Source organism: Sceloporus occidentalis, unplaced genomic scaffold (genome assembly GCF_023333645.1).
Source record: "Sceloporus occidentalis isolate IW3139 unplaced genomic scaffold, rSceOcc1.0.p SCAF_385, whole genome shotgun sequence".
Lineage (NCBI taxonomy): Eukaryota > Metazoa > Chordata > Lepidosauria > Squamata > Phrynosomatidae > Sceloporus > Sceloporus occidentalis.
The window spans coordinates 9,860-28,968 of NW_028317365.1; the positions used below are offsets into that span (position 1 = coordinate 9,860).

The window sequence follows — 19,109 nt, forward strand, 5'->3', positions numbered from 1 at the left end:
TTTAACCCTTTGCATCCACTAATTCTACCACTAGCCTTTGTGGTAGTAAAAATTTTTGGTATTTTTTTCATACACGTTGTACTTCAGGTATATACTTATCGCTCCTGGTGTATGTCCGTGTCGAACAACACTCCAATATGTGTTCAGTAACATCTCCTGAGCGCAGTGATACCCCACATCAGGGGCGTAACTAGACGCCTCAGGGCCCGGGTGCGAGAATCTGTTAAGGGCCCCCCCACCCCCCCCCAAAAAACATGATTTTTACCCAACAATTTTTTTTCAACTAATTCAACAAATTCAATTTACATATTGAATCATATCTGTAAAAAAATCAAAGAAAAAGGGGCGCATGTACAAAGGGCATAATCCATGGGTGTCCAAGTTTTTTCTGCAGTGGGCCACTTCATCAGAATTGTATACGTGCGCGGGCCGCACTCATTTTTCACTGTGACAAAAAATATGGCCTTTAATAAAATATGCAGATTTAAAATAAAGTAAAATGACACAAAACCTTTACTCTTCCTCTCACTGATTTCTGGGCCTTGAAAGTTTTGCGACTACAAATTCAGGATTCCCTAGATTTATTCTAGGGATGAACTAAAATGAAAATTCTGGACCAAAACATTCAGGGTTCACTTAGCCAAAACCGAAAATGACCCCCACCTTTAAAAATAATAATAAAAACTCACATGTTTAATAAAAGTAGGTAACACACAATTGGACAAAATTAGCAATATGACTTGGCATGATAGGAGTGTGATTGCTAACCGCAATCACACTCCTATCATACCCAGGCAACCAGTAAATGCTGGTACCTAGGCATGATGGGACTGTGCTCGCTGTGATTGCTGTTAGCAATCACACTCCTATCATGCTAAGTCAGCCAGTACATGCTGGTACAGGGTGGCTGTAAGTGATGTGCAGACCCCATACTGCTGGCAGCATCACTACACAAGGGGGGCAGCTAGCTAGGTTTCAGCATGTACTGGCTGACTTGGCATGATAGGAGTGTGATTGCTAACAGTAGTCACAGTCCCATCATGCCTAGGTTCCAGCACTTACACATGCATCCAGTAAATGCTGGAACCTAGGCATTATGGGACTCTGATTGCTGTTAGCAATCACACTCCTATCATGCCAAGTCAGCCAATACACGCTGGTACAGGATGGCTGTAAGTGATGTGCAGACCCCATACTGCTGGCAGCATCAATACACAAGGGGGACAGCTAGCCAGGTTTCAGCATGTACTGGCTGACTTGGCATGATAGGAGTGTGATTGCTAACAGCAATCACAGTCCCATCATGCCTAGGTTCCAGCACTTACACATCCATCCAGTAAATGCTGGAACCTAGGCATTATGGGACTGTGATTGCTGTTAGCAATCACACTCCTATCATGCCAAGCCAGCCAGTACATGCTGGTACAGGGTGGCTGTAAGTGCAGACCCCATACTGCTGGCAGCATCACTACACAAGGGGGGCAGCTGGCCAGGTTTCAGCATGTACTGGCTGACTTGGCATGATAGGAGTGTGATTGCTAACAGCAATCACAGTCCCATCATGCCTAGGTTCCAGCACTTACACATCCATGCTATCACACACACACACACACACACACACTCATTTATTCATATAATCATTAATTCACAGATTCATTCCCTCAATCACACACACTCATTCAAACACCCTCCCCACCCCCTTACCTGCACTGCATCGAGGGGATGCCGCTCACAGACTTCAGCAGGGGGCGCGGCCTCCCTCTGCCTTCTCTGCTAAAGCACAGAGGAAGTAGGAAGTCACGTGAACTCCGCTTCCTCTGTGCTGTCCAGAAGACCCTCCCACAAGTAAGTAGCAGGGCTTGAGGTGCGGCTCGTGTAAGATCGGTTGCCCTGGCTGCCGATCTTACGCGGGCCGCACCTCGAGGTCTCGCGGGCCGCATTTGGCCCGCGGGCCGCATGTTGGACGCCCCTGCCTTATTTAAAAAAAAAAAAAAACTTAAAAAAGATTTCGGGCGGCCCCTTGGCTTGGGCCCCCCTGCCGCCGGGGCCCGGTCGCAGTCGCGACCCCTGCGACCCCGGTAGATCCGCCACTGCCCCACATACATGGGTTTGTTGGGTTATTTGGGAGGTAAAAGGCCGCCTTTGTGAGGTGTGTATTTTGATGCCATTTAGACATCTGGTCCTACTGCCCCCATGACCCATATTTGGGACATCTTGGAACCCGGCCAATTCAATTTACCCCATCAAATCATAAATTTTTTAATACGAGACACCCTATGGGCATTTGTAATGCCAATATTTTAACTCTTTCCATGCTGTAAAGATAAAGAATTTTGGGACTTGCTTATTAAAAACTATTTTTTCGGTGACAGTGGGGATTTTTACATGGTACCATATTTTTTTTAACATTTTTTTTTTACTTTTTTGAACAATATTTTTTTTTTAAAAAAAAACAATTTTTATTTTTATTTTATTTTTTTACTAATCACTCTGATTAGTGAGCTGGGCTCCATTGACCTTGCATGGTTGGATGCAGTACCTGCATTCAACCTGCAGGAGGAGCTCGAGAGTTCTCAAGAGGGTCTGGATAGACCCTCTGTGAACTCATATCTATTGTTAATGCCATCCTGTGAATGACGGCAACGTCATTTACAGGATGGCACTTGTGGTTGCTCTTCGGAGCAATCACAAGGCGATCGGGGGTCGGGGGGGTTGTGTTGCTGACATGCCTCGATATCGAGGCATGTCAGCAACACAGTTTATGCTTAGGAAGCGATTCCGATAGCTTCCTAAGCTGTTTTAGTCCGCCGCCATTTTTGTTCCGGGAGGGCTGCCGAGGGCTACCCTCCCCGGATCCACGGTCAGCCTCACTTGCAAAGCCGGCGATGCAGCTATTTAACGGCAGCCCGTACATGTACGGGCATTGTCGTTAACACGTTGCACGGCAACCCCGTACATGTACGGGCATTGTCGTTAATGGGTTAAAAGAAGCCAAAAACGGTTAACGAGGAACGAGTGGCGGTGATCGTGCTTCACCCAACAATCCGAGGCTGCTGTCTGGCCCTCTGGCGCGGCAAGACCTCCGACCTGATGTGACCCGCTCGGAAGATCCCCGCTTACAGCTCCGGCAAAAACTGTATTATTCATTCCATGCGCGGGAGAGAGGGGGCGGGCGGCAGGGAGCCGGTGAGATAGGGAATCACATTTCTTTTATGTTAATATCGATGATGATGGCGACCATTGTCCTCGTATAAGTAAGGTTTGCTTAAATGCCATGACGGGAAGGTGTCTTAGATATTGCTCGGGCCGTAGTCATTTTTGTATTAAAGGGACAAAAACCGCCACTAATGATTGGAACGTCGTCTAAAATAAAACATAATTTTTAATTAATGCTGCCTTAAAAACATAATCAATACGCTGAATATATTACAACAAAAAAAATGACATTAAAAAGACACTGGAGATCTCGGGTCCTTGGTCATGTCTAAGATTCAGTGTAGCGTTATGTCGATCTCGTACTGTGTTAGACTCCATCACTTCTGCTGGGAGGCTGTTCCACTTACATACCACGTTCTAAAAAAAAAATAAAAAGGACATACTAACATCAACAGGAACGCCCAATGTCAGTGGGACTCTGGGTAGCCGGAGCCTAAAAGTTCCCAGCCATGCACATACTGTGTGACATAATAACCAGTAACCTTGACAACCAGGAACACCGTTCTATAGATTCTTCGGAGAGGGGCTAACGCTGGACGGTTCACAGCCAGCAGGGGGCGCCTTTTAATATGTGTTTCACGGCAACCGAGGAAGCACGTTATTAAACCGGGACCGTTATTGCTGTGTGGTGATAGACAATTGCCCCTGTTTGCCCCACCATGGGGCTTCTCCAGGACGTAAAATATAAATGATGGCCACAATAAACCCAGAAGCCCAAGCGCCAATAAGGCAGCTATTGTCACCGTTAGCTGAGTTCGTTAGTGAGGTTGCTGCTACGATGGGACTAGCAGGACCGTTCGATGGTCGTGTAGAATGTTTACAGCTCCTTATGGCTATAGAGTTATAAATGTAGAATGTTTTTGTGACTCCCTAAAGGTGGCAAGCAAATAGTTCTAATAAGAACCTCATTGTACCCATGACATCATACTCCCAGTATTTCAACACATTGGGTGGGGGTCTATGGTCAGAGGCAGGTCCTTCAAAAACGATGTGTCGAAAAGGAACCAGAGACGGACCGGAAATTAAAACCAGCCCTGGAATTAATTGAACACCAGCCTCGTATTTCACGGTGCCATTTTTGGGCACACGGCACATATGGCGGCTGTGGCCCATGAGATCACGTAATGGCTTGGGACCAACTGAAGGAGCTCCGGTATGAAAATAAAGGTGCTGCTTCACATGGACCTTTTTTCCCAACATTCCTACATTGTTATATTATTATGTACCGCTATGGAATGCATCTTAAATAAACATAATCCCTTTTTTAAAATAACATACAATTTCCCAGTATTTTCTTGTTGAAAACATTTCAGGGGGGCATCTGAATCGTGTCTGTATTCATTGCTTTAAGCTAATAACTCTCATCACACCTGTCACACAATACACCTCACTCAGTCACACTCACTAGCCATCCCTGTGTAAAGTTTTGCTGTTTCAGATGTATGGCCATGAAATGGCTGGTGGAGGGGCTGCTGGTGGTCAGACCGCTGTGACGTAGTACACAGGAGAGGGCATTGGAGGAACAGCAACTGTGGTATTTCTGTAAACTTTTTTAAACAGATTTTAAAAGACAGGGAACATTAAAGAGAAACACAAAATGACGGATAGCTTTCTTTTACTCCTCTCTACATGACGCAGGACCTAGCAGGGGATATTTTAGGAGGCACTCTAGGTGGAACAGCTCCTTTAACCATTTTCAAATGTAGGTAAAAAAAAATCCCCCAAAAAAGTTATTTAAATAATAAACATTGCAAATAAACTTGTAACTCTCCTAAAAAAATAGAACTAAAAATGTAAGAGGGAGACTGAGGGTGGGGAATGTGTATGAGCTGCATGAATTACCAGAGCGAGTGAATGTGTGTATATATGTATATACATAAGTGTAAATGTATGTTGTTAGAGTGTGTGTGTATATGTGTATACCTGTATGTGTATATGTGTAAATGCATGGTATTAGAATGGCTATGTGTGTGTAGGTGTATGGTGTTAGAGTGTGTGTGTATATGTGTATACCTGTGTGTGTATATGTGTAAATGCATGGTATTAGAATGGCTATGTGTGTGTAGGTGTATGGTGTTAGAGTGTGTGTGTATATGTGTATACCTGTGTGTGTATATGTGTAAATGCATGGTATTAGAATGGCTATGTGTGTGTAGGTGTATGGTGTTAGAGTGTGTGTGTATATGTGTATACCTGTGTGTGTATATGTGTAAATGCATGGTATTAGAATGGCTATGTGTGTGTAGGTGTATGGTGTTAGAGTGTGTGTGTATATGTGTATACCTGTGTGTGTATATGTGTAAATGCATGGTATTAGAATGGCCATGTGTGTGTAGGTGTATGGTGTTAGAGTGTGTGTGTATATGTGTATACCTGTGTGTGTATATGTGTAAATGCATGGTATTAGAATGGCTATGTGTGTGTAGGTGTATGGTGTTAGAGTGTGTGTGTATATGTGTATACCTGTGTGTGTATATGTGTAAATGCATGGTATTAGAATGGCTATGTGTGTGTAGGTGTATGGTGTTAGAGTGTGTGTGTATATGTGTATACCTGTGTGTGTATATGTGTAAATGCATGGTATTAGAATGGCTATGTGTGTGTAAGTGTATGGTGTTAGAGTGGCTGTATGTGTATGTTTGATTAGGAGATCTGTACATCAAACGCTACAAATCTCTTGTGCCCCTGCAGCTGCATTGGAAGGCCGGCTTCCAGGGGAAGCGGTCTACTGGAAAAATTCTGGGTGTCCTGTAGGCCAGTCTGGCCCAGAGCAGAACCCAGGGTGTGACTTCAGTAGGTCATGAGGTGGTGTATGATACAAATACCCTGACCCACTGAGCCCAGTGGAGCGGTCTAGGGAGACCTTCTGATCTCCCCAACAAGCCTATGATCACCGCTGGCTGCAAAAGTGGAGGAGTCTTTCGTGAGGTCATTTATTATTATTATTATTCTATTATTTCTGGCAAATCCAGCTCAGCTTGCGCTCGGCCCAACAAGATAAGCATTCATCTGGCTCTAACCCAGCGTAATGCGAGTCGCAGGCCGGCTTCCCCTCCTGTATCTCCAGCCTGCGCAGACATTAGTTAGGAAAGCTCTGTGTGCCGCAGGAGGTGACGTCGGCCAGCGTCCCACTGGGCATTTGCCAGATGGCCAGTCCTGGCCTGGGTGCAAGAGAATCCCTCACAATGTGTGTGGGGGGGGGGGACAAACACAAGAGGTCTTTGCCTTCACTGGCATTCTCAAAGTATGGAAATCCATGGGGTGTACTGGGGTGGGGGCAACAGTGGGGCTTCCAGCCTGGGGCATCTAGGTGTGAATGTATGGGTTATATGAGGCCCTGTGTGGGGAGGTGGCTGCTGGGCTTGTAGGCTCTGTATTGCTGGTATTTTTGGCAGCCATTCATTGCTCTGTATAAGTGCCGGCATTTGTTGGCAGGGACCCCGGTGACAGCACACGGGGGTAGTCTGGTGTCACCCCGGGGCAGTAAGGGTGTGGAGGCGCTGGGATGCCCCTGTGAGTGTGCAGGGGGGGGGCAGTATATGGGCATGGGAGGGCAGCAGGGCGGTCCCAGCCATGTGCAGCCACATACCGGGGGGGGGGGGGTTCACCCTCCCTTCTCCGCTCCCAGCCCCGGGGAGGTCTCCCTTCTGCCCTCCTCCCTCCCTCATCCCCACTCCGGGCACAGTGACCATGGCTGCCCCAGGCAGGGCTCAGCGGAGCGGGCTCCTGGAGCTGCGGGGGCCCGGAGAGCGCTGGCTCAGGGTGCTGCTTGTACTCGGAGAGGAAACTCTGAGCTTCACCCCGGAGCCGGAGCCAGGAGCACCCGAGGAGAAAGTAGTGAATGGCGGGGACACCGAGGGGAGCGTCCCGGAGTCTATCATCAACCTGCGGAGGACAGTCAGGGTGGTGAAGCAGGAGGCTGGGGGGCTGGGGGTCAGCATCAAGGGTAAGAGCCGCGCGTTCCCTGCATGTTACCCCCACTGCTGGAGCCGGACCGCTCCCCTCTTCTCGGCACTTAAAGGGTTACGCAGAATACTGATACAAATGTGTCTGTGTGCAGATCTACCCAGCCTGTGCGATCCCTAAATAACACAAAGTAACACAAAGTAACACGCGCTGGCTATATACTGTATGTGTGTGTGTGTGTGTGTATATATATATAGAAGTTGTTCTGTACATTGATTAGAGGAGGGTATATAAATATATAGAGAGAGAGAGAGGTTTTGTTTTCCTGTAGATTGGGTAGAAGAGGGTAAAGGTTATCTGAAATCTGTAGCTATAATGATTGACTCATTATATATAAAGATGTATAGTTCACTATTGTATTATCACTATGCTGTAAAGTTTTGCAACACATTAGGTATATGCGTGTGTGTGTGTGTGTGTGTGTATAAGTGTGAATGTGTGTATATGTGTGTGTGTGGATGTATGTGTGTGTGTTTTTGTGGATGCATATGTGAATGTGTTTATGTGTGTATCTATGTATGGATGTATGTGTGAGTTGTTTGTGCTGTCTGTAAACATTCTGAATGTAATCAGTTTACGATAAGGGATTAAATGTCATGTATGTGCCATACACACTGATATACACATAGCCATGCTTGTTTGCACATAAACATATCCATATACATACACTTTATAAAGGCACGTTGATATGTACATGGGTTTATTCACTAAACAGTGAGTTATAGTGATAAAATCAACCATGCAATAGGCAGGGAATTCCCTAAGGCTGGACCTTCATATAACATGAGTTCCCCTACCATTTACTTATTATTATTTATTGTTTTATATAGCTCCATCATATTCCGTAGCGCTGTACAATGGGTAAACAGGACATAACAAGTAGCATATAATATAACAATAAGATTTACAGAAATGACAGGTGAGGAGGGCCCTGATACACAAGCTTGTTGATAAGGACATTATGGAACACATATTTGTGGTTATAAAGATCAGTTCTGGTGCAAAGTGGTGAAAGTGGTACAATTACCATAGCAACCAATGGAATTTTATTGCTGATCACTTCACTTTTACTACTTTGCGGCACAGTTGATCCGTACACAACCCCCCATTATATCTTTAACGACACAAGTTACACAACGGCCGAAGCATGCGGTTTAAAAAGTCCAGGCTCCTGCTTATCAAGGCTGCGCAGATCCCACGGGGGGACACGTAGGAAAAGTGAACTTATACAATCTGCAGATATTTATGCTCCATTGTGTGAATTAAACAACCTCGTCTCTGGGGTTGCCGACTGTCTATTTAAACTTATAGAACTCCCAAGGTCGGGAACGGTGAAAAAGGGACAGTCAGAGAAAAGCGAACAGAACATTCACTGTCAACAGAGACGGTAACATGAAGCAGGAGCCGTGACATCCACAGTGTGTGGCATTTAGAGAGACACAGTTGGTGGCAGTCACGGGGGCAAGTGACAGATACGTAAAGGGCATGTAGAAAGCGAGACAGATAGGAGGTTCCCTAGGGAGCCAGAATACTTTTTTGGCATGGAAATAGACTCATTCCCATTGGCTGGGGAGTGTTCCCCTGGAAGATATTGGGTAGCCGAGGAGGCGTGTGCTCCAAAAAACTGGTCTCGCAAGATCTTTAAAACACATCCCACCCTTCCTCCCCCTCCATCGCAAGGGAGGATGGGGCTTTAAGGGCACCCTGGAATGGGGTTGCTTTAGTTTCTGGCATAATAATTACTTTTGGAATCCACAGCTAACGAGCGAAGCGCAATTAATTATTTAACTGGAAGAGACTCCCAGGAGGGGTACGTCATGGTCCAGTTTAATGCCCTGTGGGCGCTGCTGATGCCTTCATCATGGAGAGCAGCAATTAACATTATTGTAATGAGAGCTGGGCATAGGAGAAATGGGGTCTTTCACAGGAAAATACACAAACATGATCTGCCACACCAAAAGAAAGTCAGGAATGTTTTGAGAAGTCATTTTCGTAGACGTTTCCACCCCAGCTGTGGTCACATTGCTTTCCGTGAAGTGGCCCCTGTTACTCATCAGAATATCCCTTCCTTTCGAAAGCAGAATTTATGCCAGAAATATTTCATATCATTGAATGATTCAGTCCTCTGAACACTCAGTTCAGTTTTGCTTCCAATCCCAAAATAGTTTGAGCTTGTGTTTCGAATGGAGCCGGGACCTGTTGCTGTCCCTCTAAATGGGTTACTCCACCGAATACTAAAAGCAGCTGCGTGTTTAGTGTTTTTTTTTTCTAGTAGGCCTTCAAAGGAAGAGTAGAAACACGTGACTTTGGACATATATGTTCTAACTACCATTTCTATGCAATAACCTTATTCCTGATGCGTCTCTCCTTTTCTCAGATATACAGTAAATGGCACAGTTTAAATCTGTACTAAAAGCCAGTCGTTCACACTTTTCATGCTCTGGGACCACTCGTTTTATCACTCCAAGTTCCATCATGTGTTATAGCGCTGCCCAATTTAATTGGGGGGTCAAATAAGCAGTTAGTAAGCGCCTTACGTGAGAGACCTTGCAGTCTACCATCATTCAGCACTACACAAGGACACAGTTTCTTCTTAGTGTGAGTTGTAGAGAAGATATTGAATGGCACACAATTGATCTGAACAATCGTGTAATGAATCTATGAGACCTGGCACCATCTCCTTAATTCTTCCTAGGTGGTAGAGAGAACAAGATGCCCATCCTTATCTCCAAGATCTTCAAAGGCTTGGCCGCTGACCTGACGGGAGCTCTGTATGTAGGCGACGCCATACTGTCGGTGAATGGAGTGGACCTCACTGAAGCCACCCATGATGATGCTGTGCAGGCTTTGAAGAAGACCGGAAAGGAGGTTGTGCTTGAAGGTAGGCCGATTTGTACGTCATGTATTGTCGTTTTCCAACTTGAAGGACCAGCCACCAAAAAAATTCTGTGACCACAGCAAGTTATTTTCATTAGGTAGACTGAAAGCGGTTTTATGAAGCAATAAGAGAAGTTCCAGAAAAGGTTTATACAGTACAGAGCCATTTAAGAAGTATTAGCCGATGACACGAATCAATAGGCCGTGCACCTGCCATTAACGCTGTGCGTCCCAAAGGGCTACCGTATGCATTATTTAAAAAATCTGGGTTGTTCTTGGCCCCGGAGGACTGATGTTCCTCATACAGCACGTAGGGCAGATGACATGAAATCATTAGAGTATTATGAGGAGTCATAGGGATTGTCGTGTTGAGCAATTTGTGGATCTTGTAAATCTACTTTACGGGATAATAGGTGTGGCTGTGGGATCCAGTCATGCAGGGGAGGTTTAGCTCTCCCCTCGGCTGTACCGGCTGTACCGGCTGTACCGTAGCCAAGAATGACTGCTGTCTCTGATGAGTCCATCACAGCTGTTAAGGAGAAGCGCACATTCCATGGATGTGGGGAGGGGAATGTGGGAGGTTTGGAGTGTGAACTCACAGGGTTCTCGGCTCATAGTGCTGTAACAGAGAAAAGATTTCAATTAAAAAAATCACTAGTATTCTGCCCCCAGTCTGCTAACGCTACCCGTACCAAAGTTTAATATCGTTTGTGTTTGTAGGCTATTCATTTTACATTTTCATAACCAGAGGATGCTGCTAATGTCGCCCCATTCTTTAACTCAACCCCTAATCCCAGTTTACGACTTCCGTGCAGCATGTTGGGTGTTTAGCGTGTTCTCTCGAGCCCAAATTTCAAGAAAATCTGTAATATGTTGCAAAAATCAGACATTCCGGGCTGTTTCCATAGAGGAGAAATAAAAAGAGTGCATGTTCCCGGGCGTTTATCGGTGATCATTGGTTTTCTAATATTTATCATCATTTTTTCATTTATCATCAATTAATAATAATTAATTATACAGCACCATATAATGGGTACCTGCAGATCGTCTCAAGATGACCATGTGGGAGCTGCATTGGAGGTCTGTGCTGCAAGACCTTGTATACTTGCCAACAACCCTGCTTTTTGTAGGACAGTGCCAATTTATGGGAACTGTCCCCCATAGCTGCCTCACTGCCCTCTGACCGGTCTGTGTAAAATAAATGGACCTCCATGGCTACTCCAGCGTGGCCACCGTATAACACTTAGATGCAGATGGTGTTCCATTTTGACCTTATTTGGAAGGTACGTTATAGTAAAATAATTAGTTTTTCTTCTGGACTTTGAAAATAATGGCATTAATAGGAGAAAAAAGAACGCTAAAGAGGGGGGGACGGTAACTGTGAAAAGTGAGGTTTCTCTTTTGAGAGAAGCAATAAAAGTGGGGAGGGAGAGGAGGTAGAGGAGTTAAAGTAAGCCCCTGCGATAGCTTAGGAATAGGTAGACGTGAAAACCGGGATGGAAGCTGACGCTGGACATCTAGTTACTCAGCGAGTATGGAGGAGGAGCAGGACAGTACTTTACGGAAGTGATCCTTGCCTTGTTAATGTATCAGGTATCCATCCCAGCAGCAGGATAAAAGGGCACGATGGTCTGTTATCCATTTGTGAACAGATGGAGCAGAAGAAACATCCATATACTGGGTTCTTAAAACGAACTTTGTGCTATTTAGCACATTATCATTTTGAAATATTGTTTTTTATTGTGGTCTGAGGTGTAGCTGAGCTTTGTTGGAGCTGAGAAATAAACCTGCTTGCTCTGCAGTTCTCCATTAAACTAGCAAACTACAGAGGAATCCTGTCAGGTCCACTTCTCATTTCAACCTACTTTACCTGTAAGGCACGTTGTCCTATTCTGCTTGAGAGCCATGAAGGTGGGGAAACCTGCATCTTTGTGAATTGGCTACCAAGTCAGTACTGTGGGCCAGGGTTGTCATAGACTTGACGCAGAGTAAATTCCCACCTGCCCCTTACATCTATACTGCCGTCCTGCTCTGCATGCCCTGTGACCTTTCCTGGCATGCTTTTCATCTTCATCTCCTTGCTACCAAACTGAGACTTGATCCACCACTATCCAGCCCATTGATAAATCTGCCCCCCATATGTTGGTCATTTGCCAGACTGGAACCCGTGGGACTCTTGCACGCTGATAAACTTTGGACAGAGATTCTGGATGTCTCTTCCACAGGAGACGGCTGGCAATATTTAGACCGGCAATTTCTAGCTTGTCCAAAAGACATATGTCAGAGAACATGCTAAGTGTGAGTTATCCACTCAGATCCCAAACACAAACGCAGAGAAACCTTCTACAGCTCTGGTGGCACGGTTTAAGTCCATGTGCCGGTTGCTGAAGTGGGTTGATCGTGGTGTATGGTGTCCTTTCTGGATGCGTGTTCAGTTCGACCTATTTTTTGCTGTCTATTTATACTCCGGTTACAGGGACGGTTTTAGAAGTTTGACTCCTGATGTATGGAGTATGGAATGGAAGATTTATATTTCTTCGGCCTTTAATGCCCATTAATTCGATATTTCCCCCAGCTTCAAAGCGGCTGCTGACAGTGACGTGTTTAAAGATGGTCTTCTCCTACAATTGCCATGAATGAACAATGACATATTTTAAGGGGTTAATACTTACTATTACCATCAATGAGTACTAATGTCAGTGGTATCAACAACAATAGGTGCCTCCAGTGAAGAAATATAGTAGGAGGTCAGGTCCTCTCCGATACTGGTAAGTGGCTGCAGGAGGGTAGTGATGGGTGAAGGTACCTAAGGCGCTAGTTGTCTGTTCTATCAAAACATCAAAAGTGATCTCTAAATTCATCCCACACATCCTTTTCACTCATTTCTACACATTTCTGCACATTGAATTTGAATGTCTTGTATTTGCAAGAGGGTTACGCGGCAAGGGTTAAGTCACTGCAGTCCAGCTTCGCTTCACTTTAACTCCAGATCTGTGTGAGTTGACTGAAAGCTCTGACACTTGTGCCCAGTGAACTGTGAAAGACTTAATGTTCTGCCTGCACTCCGAAGACCCTTGAGAATTCACTCACTGGCAAGAAAAATTAACTCCGTAATGGCACAAGCGCTTCTCCGAGCCCTTCACACAGCTTTACCGCTTACCCTTTTATGGCAATATACCCATTTGATGTAAATGCTGCCGTTAACCCTTTGAGCGGCATGGAATGCTATGCGACACAATACATAGTGTTACTCACCACATGGCATTTTAATGGTTAAATTACACTTCCTGCTTGTCCACGGATACGACTCTTCTGGTTTGTCATCCCTATAACTCCCGGCAGTTACATATCCGTCAAGCTTTTATTAGGGCAAAGATTGACATGTTCCTTAGTGCCTGGGGTGCGGGGCTTTACCAAGACTTTGCGACATGTCGTTATTTCTGTAACGAAGGCAAGTTAAAGAATGACATCACATTTCAATATTATGTGTTATTATGTGGCAATCCAGGATGTGATGTCATATCCCGAGCATCTATGCCTTAAAGACGCTAATCACTTTTTAAGGCTGTATATGGAGACTGTGCCAGCTCCATATTGGGCCAGTTGGTTTTTGACTACTTAACCTACCTTGGCAGTGACACACAAATCAGCACACCTTATGACTGTGTTCGAATCTGAAGGACACTCACGCTAGATGACTGGCTATAGGCTGGGAAGCAGAATGCTCATTCTCACTTGGGAGGCCGTGTCCTGAAGCGTCTTAAGAGGACAACCTCTTATGTGTTGCTGTTGAAGGCCGTTCTTGGCCTGCAACCCAGTTGTTCATGCAAGTTCCTCAGTAGGCATCAGCGCTCAGTGAACAAGCAGGGAATCTGATACTGTGCAACCCTTAATAAAACCAGGTGACCTACTGGCCTATGCCATACCGTAACTAATAGTGTTCTTATTTTTCGGCACTTTTTGGACATGTCCTAAAATCAGTTGACACAGTGGGTCATATACCTGATGTCCTGACAGTGGGCATCACAGGCTGGTTGGAGAGATCCTCTGATCTCCCCTGGCCAACCCAGGGATCTGTACAATCAATGCAGGGCTGTGCTTTTACAGCGGAGATCTCCATTGCAGCCTCGACGTGCCCACTTTGGAGTACTCAGAACCCAACCCAAGTTCACGTAACTGACCACTGCTTAGTAAGTTTTCCCCACTATTTATGTTCTAAAATATGTTTTTCTTCTTAGATGTTTTGGAGAAATCATGTCACTAATTAGCTCTCTATTCCCTTATGAGACAATCTAACTTTCCAAATTAAATGTTTGTGTGATGAGTAAGTAATGTTATTGTATCCAGACTGTGTGGGCTATGTACAGATACATCTACTTCTGTATACAATTTCTGCTGCACCCCCATTACGATTCTTTTCGGGATGCCCACAAAGCTTTCTAGAGATTGTATTTCGGCAACAAGTGGAGAGACAACTGCTGAAGAACTCAGTTCTGACACGAAGCTGATTTTGACCTTATTTTATCTCCTACCGTTGCATACGATGTCCACTTCTTTGTTCTAGTTAAATACATGAAGGAAATATCCCCATACTTCAAAGGCTCCTCTCCTAGCGGCTCGTTTAACTGGGACTCCGCACCGTCCACTCCACTCAAGAAAGGTTCCCCTGCCCTTCCTCCGCGAGACATAAAGGACGGAAAGAGCATTCCACTGAAGATGTGCTATGTATCCCGAAGATTCTTACCCACAGACCCAGAGCCCAGGTGAGAGGATAGGAGAAGGGCCAGATGCCTTCACAATACTTTGAGGTTTGGTGAATGCAACTTTTTACACCCTTCTGGTACAAGTCAATAACTTATACACACACTTTATAAACCATCCTACCAGGTGGTATATATGCAGATTTTCACCAAAATGCCTCCCTTAAGTGTATCTTAAATCAATGTTCTTCGGTAACATGGGGTTGTTTCCTTCAGCTAATCTCATTATCTCTAGATATGTTCTCCTGCAGATACCTGGAAATCAGCTCAGCCGATGGGAGGGATATCCTATTCTTACGAGCAAAGGACGAGAGCACAGCACAGTCCTGGTTCAATGCCGTCCACACCAATGTCTGCTCTCTGGTACCACGCCTTCGAGAGGACATCAAGCAACATCTGGGCAAAGAGGTCAAGCATATGGGCTGGCTAACCGAGCAGGTAATGTGCCATTCAACAAAAATGAGATGACGCAACGAAACCGGTATGTGTAGAAGCATGAAGAATTCGTTCAAAAAAGCATTGTTCCCCAAACCTGGACTGTAGATAACGGTAGATTTAGTTCAACAGTAGCTAATTGTTTGAGGTTGGCTTATCAATATATTTGAAAAGTGGCTTTCATTGGCAGCTCCCCCAGGATGGTAAGAGGAATCTCCTGGCAATTCTCACCGAGAAGGATCTTCTACTCTACAACAGTCTTCCTCACAGCAGGGAGGGCTTCAGCAAACCTGCTTATTGCTACCCACTCATCGCCACCAGGTAAGCATTAAGGTCTCAGGGGCAGGTCGGGAATCCTCACCACCACAGGCAATTTTATTTTAAAGAGCATTAGTATTCATAGATAGCTCTGTATACGTACAGAATACATTGAGACATCTAATCTACAAGGGCTGGCTTTAAGAATAATCCAACCGGTGGTTGATTTCACCGAGCCTGGATTTCCCATACGGCAGACCAGGCACTTTCTTATAGCATCACTGTCTGCCACAGCTGAAGCTCATCAGAGTCATTTCCATTATAACACAATTTATTCCAGGGCAAGACAGATCCAAGATACAATAGTTTTATAATTATTATTAGTTTTAAGTTATATAGCGCCAACAATTTACGCAGCGCTTCTTACAATACAGACTAAGACAAACTGATACATTAGGTTAAGAGGGCCCTGCCCAGAAGCTTACAATCTAGAGAGAATGGAGGTGATTCAAAAACCTACAGTGGGGAGAGATTGAAATCTACAGTAATATTAAACTGGAACACCATATAATAATTAACACAAATTCACAGAATTATCTTGGACATCTGTCTTCAAGGTTTAACTGGATTATACATCCATTGTACAGCACTGCGGAATGCGACGGTGCTATCGAAATCAATAAAAATAATAAATAGTAAAATGTTTCAGTTTATAGTTGTGTCACTTTAAAAAAAATACATGTCTATAAGTGAGCAGAACCACAAAGGAATGTAAATTAACTCCCCAACGCATTTCACCCTACTAATGCTCTTTTAAAGCAGCATATATTGTAAAAATAAGACAAGGAACCGAATAGGGCCTGATATTTCAGACGGTAAAACAAGGTTAGGCTTCCATAATTTCAAAAGAACAGACAAATATTGACTTAAGGCCAGATTACTTATTTCCTACCAGACCACAATACAATGTCATTTTTAATTGAGGTGTCGGTAGCTCTGTGAATGGAAGCCTTTGCTGCCGGTTCGGTACTTTGTCACTTATAGACATGTATTTTTTTTGACAATGAAATTAAACATTCATAGAAGCCGCTGATACCAAGTAATGATCTTCAAAAGCGATCTACATTAACCCCTTAATGACAAAGCCCAAAATGCATTGTTTTCAATGGGTTTAGGGACCGCCCATTGTCCTTAAGGGGTTAAAACCCACTCGTTCCCGACCTTTTTTCATTATGAGCTGGCTTGTTACTCCACCCAAGGTAAATATCATTATTGTCCATGTCCAGCTTGTTCATTCAGGACTCCCAGCTGCCTTCTGTTTATCTAAACGTTCATTTATTTGCAACATACAAGTAGGTATTTCATTTGGAGAACTGATCCATAGAAAGCATACGGTCAGTACCATATGTAAATATAAGTGACCCCGTTGGAAAATAAACAGACTTTTAAAAGACAACTGCAATATATACATTTGTAACGTGATATAAAAATAGCATGTGGCAACCTCTATGTTTTTACCATAATGTTTGTGTGTATGTATGTATGTATGTATATATATATATGTATATATAAATTGTAATGTAAAAAAAATAAAACAACACTAAAACCTCCCACTGTGGGTGCCACCAGTTATCTATACCCTTCTTATGGTTGACATCTAATCTAACAGATATAGGAAAGTGGTCCCGGGTTTATTGTGCTGTTATATATTTTATTTTCATAAAAAATGTCTGATTTTTTTAGTTTGTCCTAGTAAAGACATAATTTTTATTGGATGAGATACATGTCAGTATTTGGATATACTTGGTAGTAGAGACCTTTATTTAGCTTCTCTAACAGTAGAACTTGGAGACTTTTAACCCAAGATCCAAGCTGTAATGTGGCAATAGATCTGGAAGGGGCATAGTACAAGAAAAATAAGAAATTTAAGTTAAATGAGCACATTATATAAAATGGGACAGGTAGTCAGGTGATTAGGGAAGAAAATAAAATATATCAAACATAAAAAAGGTTAGGGGTCATTGAAATTATTAATCAATTTATGGTAAGGTTTGCCTCTGCATTGATCTGTGCTGTTTATACTACCCCCTAGTGGCAGAAACTAATAACTGCACTCAATTGTTGTGATAAGTGTATACTAAAATTAAGACTTAATACATCTCGGTTGATCCGTTGTACCTCTAGACTTGTACATTCGGGGCCTCCAAAAAGCTCCCCGATGTATGACACAGATTTGTCGTTTGCCCTTCGCTCTGGCACTCAGAAGGGAGTAGAGACTCACCTGTTCAGCGTAGAGACGCATCGTGAGCTGGCGGAGTGGACGCGATCACTGGTCGATGGCTCTCACAGAGCGGCTGAGCTCATACAGGAGGTGACCACAGGTGAGAGGACATGGGATACTGAGAAGCACGTGACTAAACTCACCATATATTAATAAATAAAGAATAATTTGTAAGCTCTTAGGACAGATGTTTCGCAACGAACAGATTTAAAAGGTTTGAGTTAAATGCCGCTGGTTGGGCTTCTGTGAGCCTTTTATGTTTTTACTGACTAATGCTGGATATGGTCTGCAAATGAGAAAATAATCACGTGTTCACCACCAATTCATTACTTTAGTGTATGTAACAATGCAGTAAGGGCTAATGACATTTCCACGTATCTCTCTTTCTCTGCTCAGCGTGCACATGGGGTGGGAAGGAGTGCGCGCTGTCCATCCACATCGATCAAGGCTTCACCCTCTTCACAGATGAGCCTGGTCTAAACAGGGTTATCCACCTGCATAAGCCTTTTGAGAAGCTCCGAATGTCTTCAGATGATGGAACCAGAATGCTGTATCTGGACTTCGGCAAGCCCGAGGGAGAACTAGTATGTAGACGTGACCATCTAAACAGTGCTACTCCAAGTCTTACACAAAGTATCTTTTCTCATACATACCAGTGCATCTCTCTCTTCCATCCAGAGAGGAAGAGTCATCATTTGAGCTACCAGTCTGGAGTTTATTCAGTAAAGTTGGAGTTTGTTGGTATGCTGATCATTTCAACTCAGACTTTACCGTGTGTTATGAAGGGTCAACTTCAGTGAGCTTCTAGAAGAAGGGCTAAGATGGCTCTTCATAATATATATTTAAATTGGTGAGATTCCAACTCATCCGCCATCTTGAAAATTGACCCAACTGATTCAATCACCTCCTTCTTGCATGTGTTTTGTGTCATTCTGCGTCTGTACTGTCAGTTTATACAGAAATATTTCTTTATGAGATTATATGTTACTAAATCCTTTTTCTGTTTCTTTCCAGCAACTGGATCTTCATTCTTGTCCCAAAACCATTGTCTTCATCATTCACTCTTTCTTATCAGCCAAAGTATCTCGTCTTGGCCTACTAGCATAGAAAACCGGACTTCATCAGGATTGACCTTATTTGTTGGACTGACCAGCCACCCAGACAGGAAGAACTACAGGGATGTCATGATCTCCTAGGGTTTCAAGAGTGTGTGTGCGTGACCATATGTACATGAGGTTGAAAACCTGTACTTCTAGGACATGGCCTTTATAGGGATTTTACCAAGTCAGCTTTCTATAGTCTTTAACAAAGCAATC

General features: G+C 44.0%; 1 protein-coding gene across 1 annotated transcript; it reads left to right on the forward strand.

The window, feature by feature from the left end:
* The first annotated feature begins 6,906 nt into the window (after positions 1-6,906).
* LOC149273323 (alpha-1-syntrophin-like) lies at positions 6,907-18,900 on the forward strand. Its single transcript, XM_089506456.1, has 8 exons — positions 6,907-7,162; positions 9,878-10,063; positions 14,624-14,822; positions 15,071-15,257; positions 15,445-15,575; positions 17,697-17,893; positions 18,190-18,377; positions 18,808-18,900. The coding sequence occupies exons 1-8, from the start codon at positions 6,907-6,909 to the stop codon at positions 18,898-18,900; spliced, it is 1,437 nt and encodes a 478-aa protein (XP_089362582.1).
* Positions 18,901-19,109: the final 209 nt, after the last annotated feature.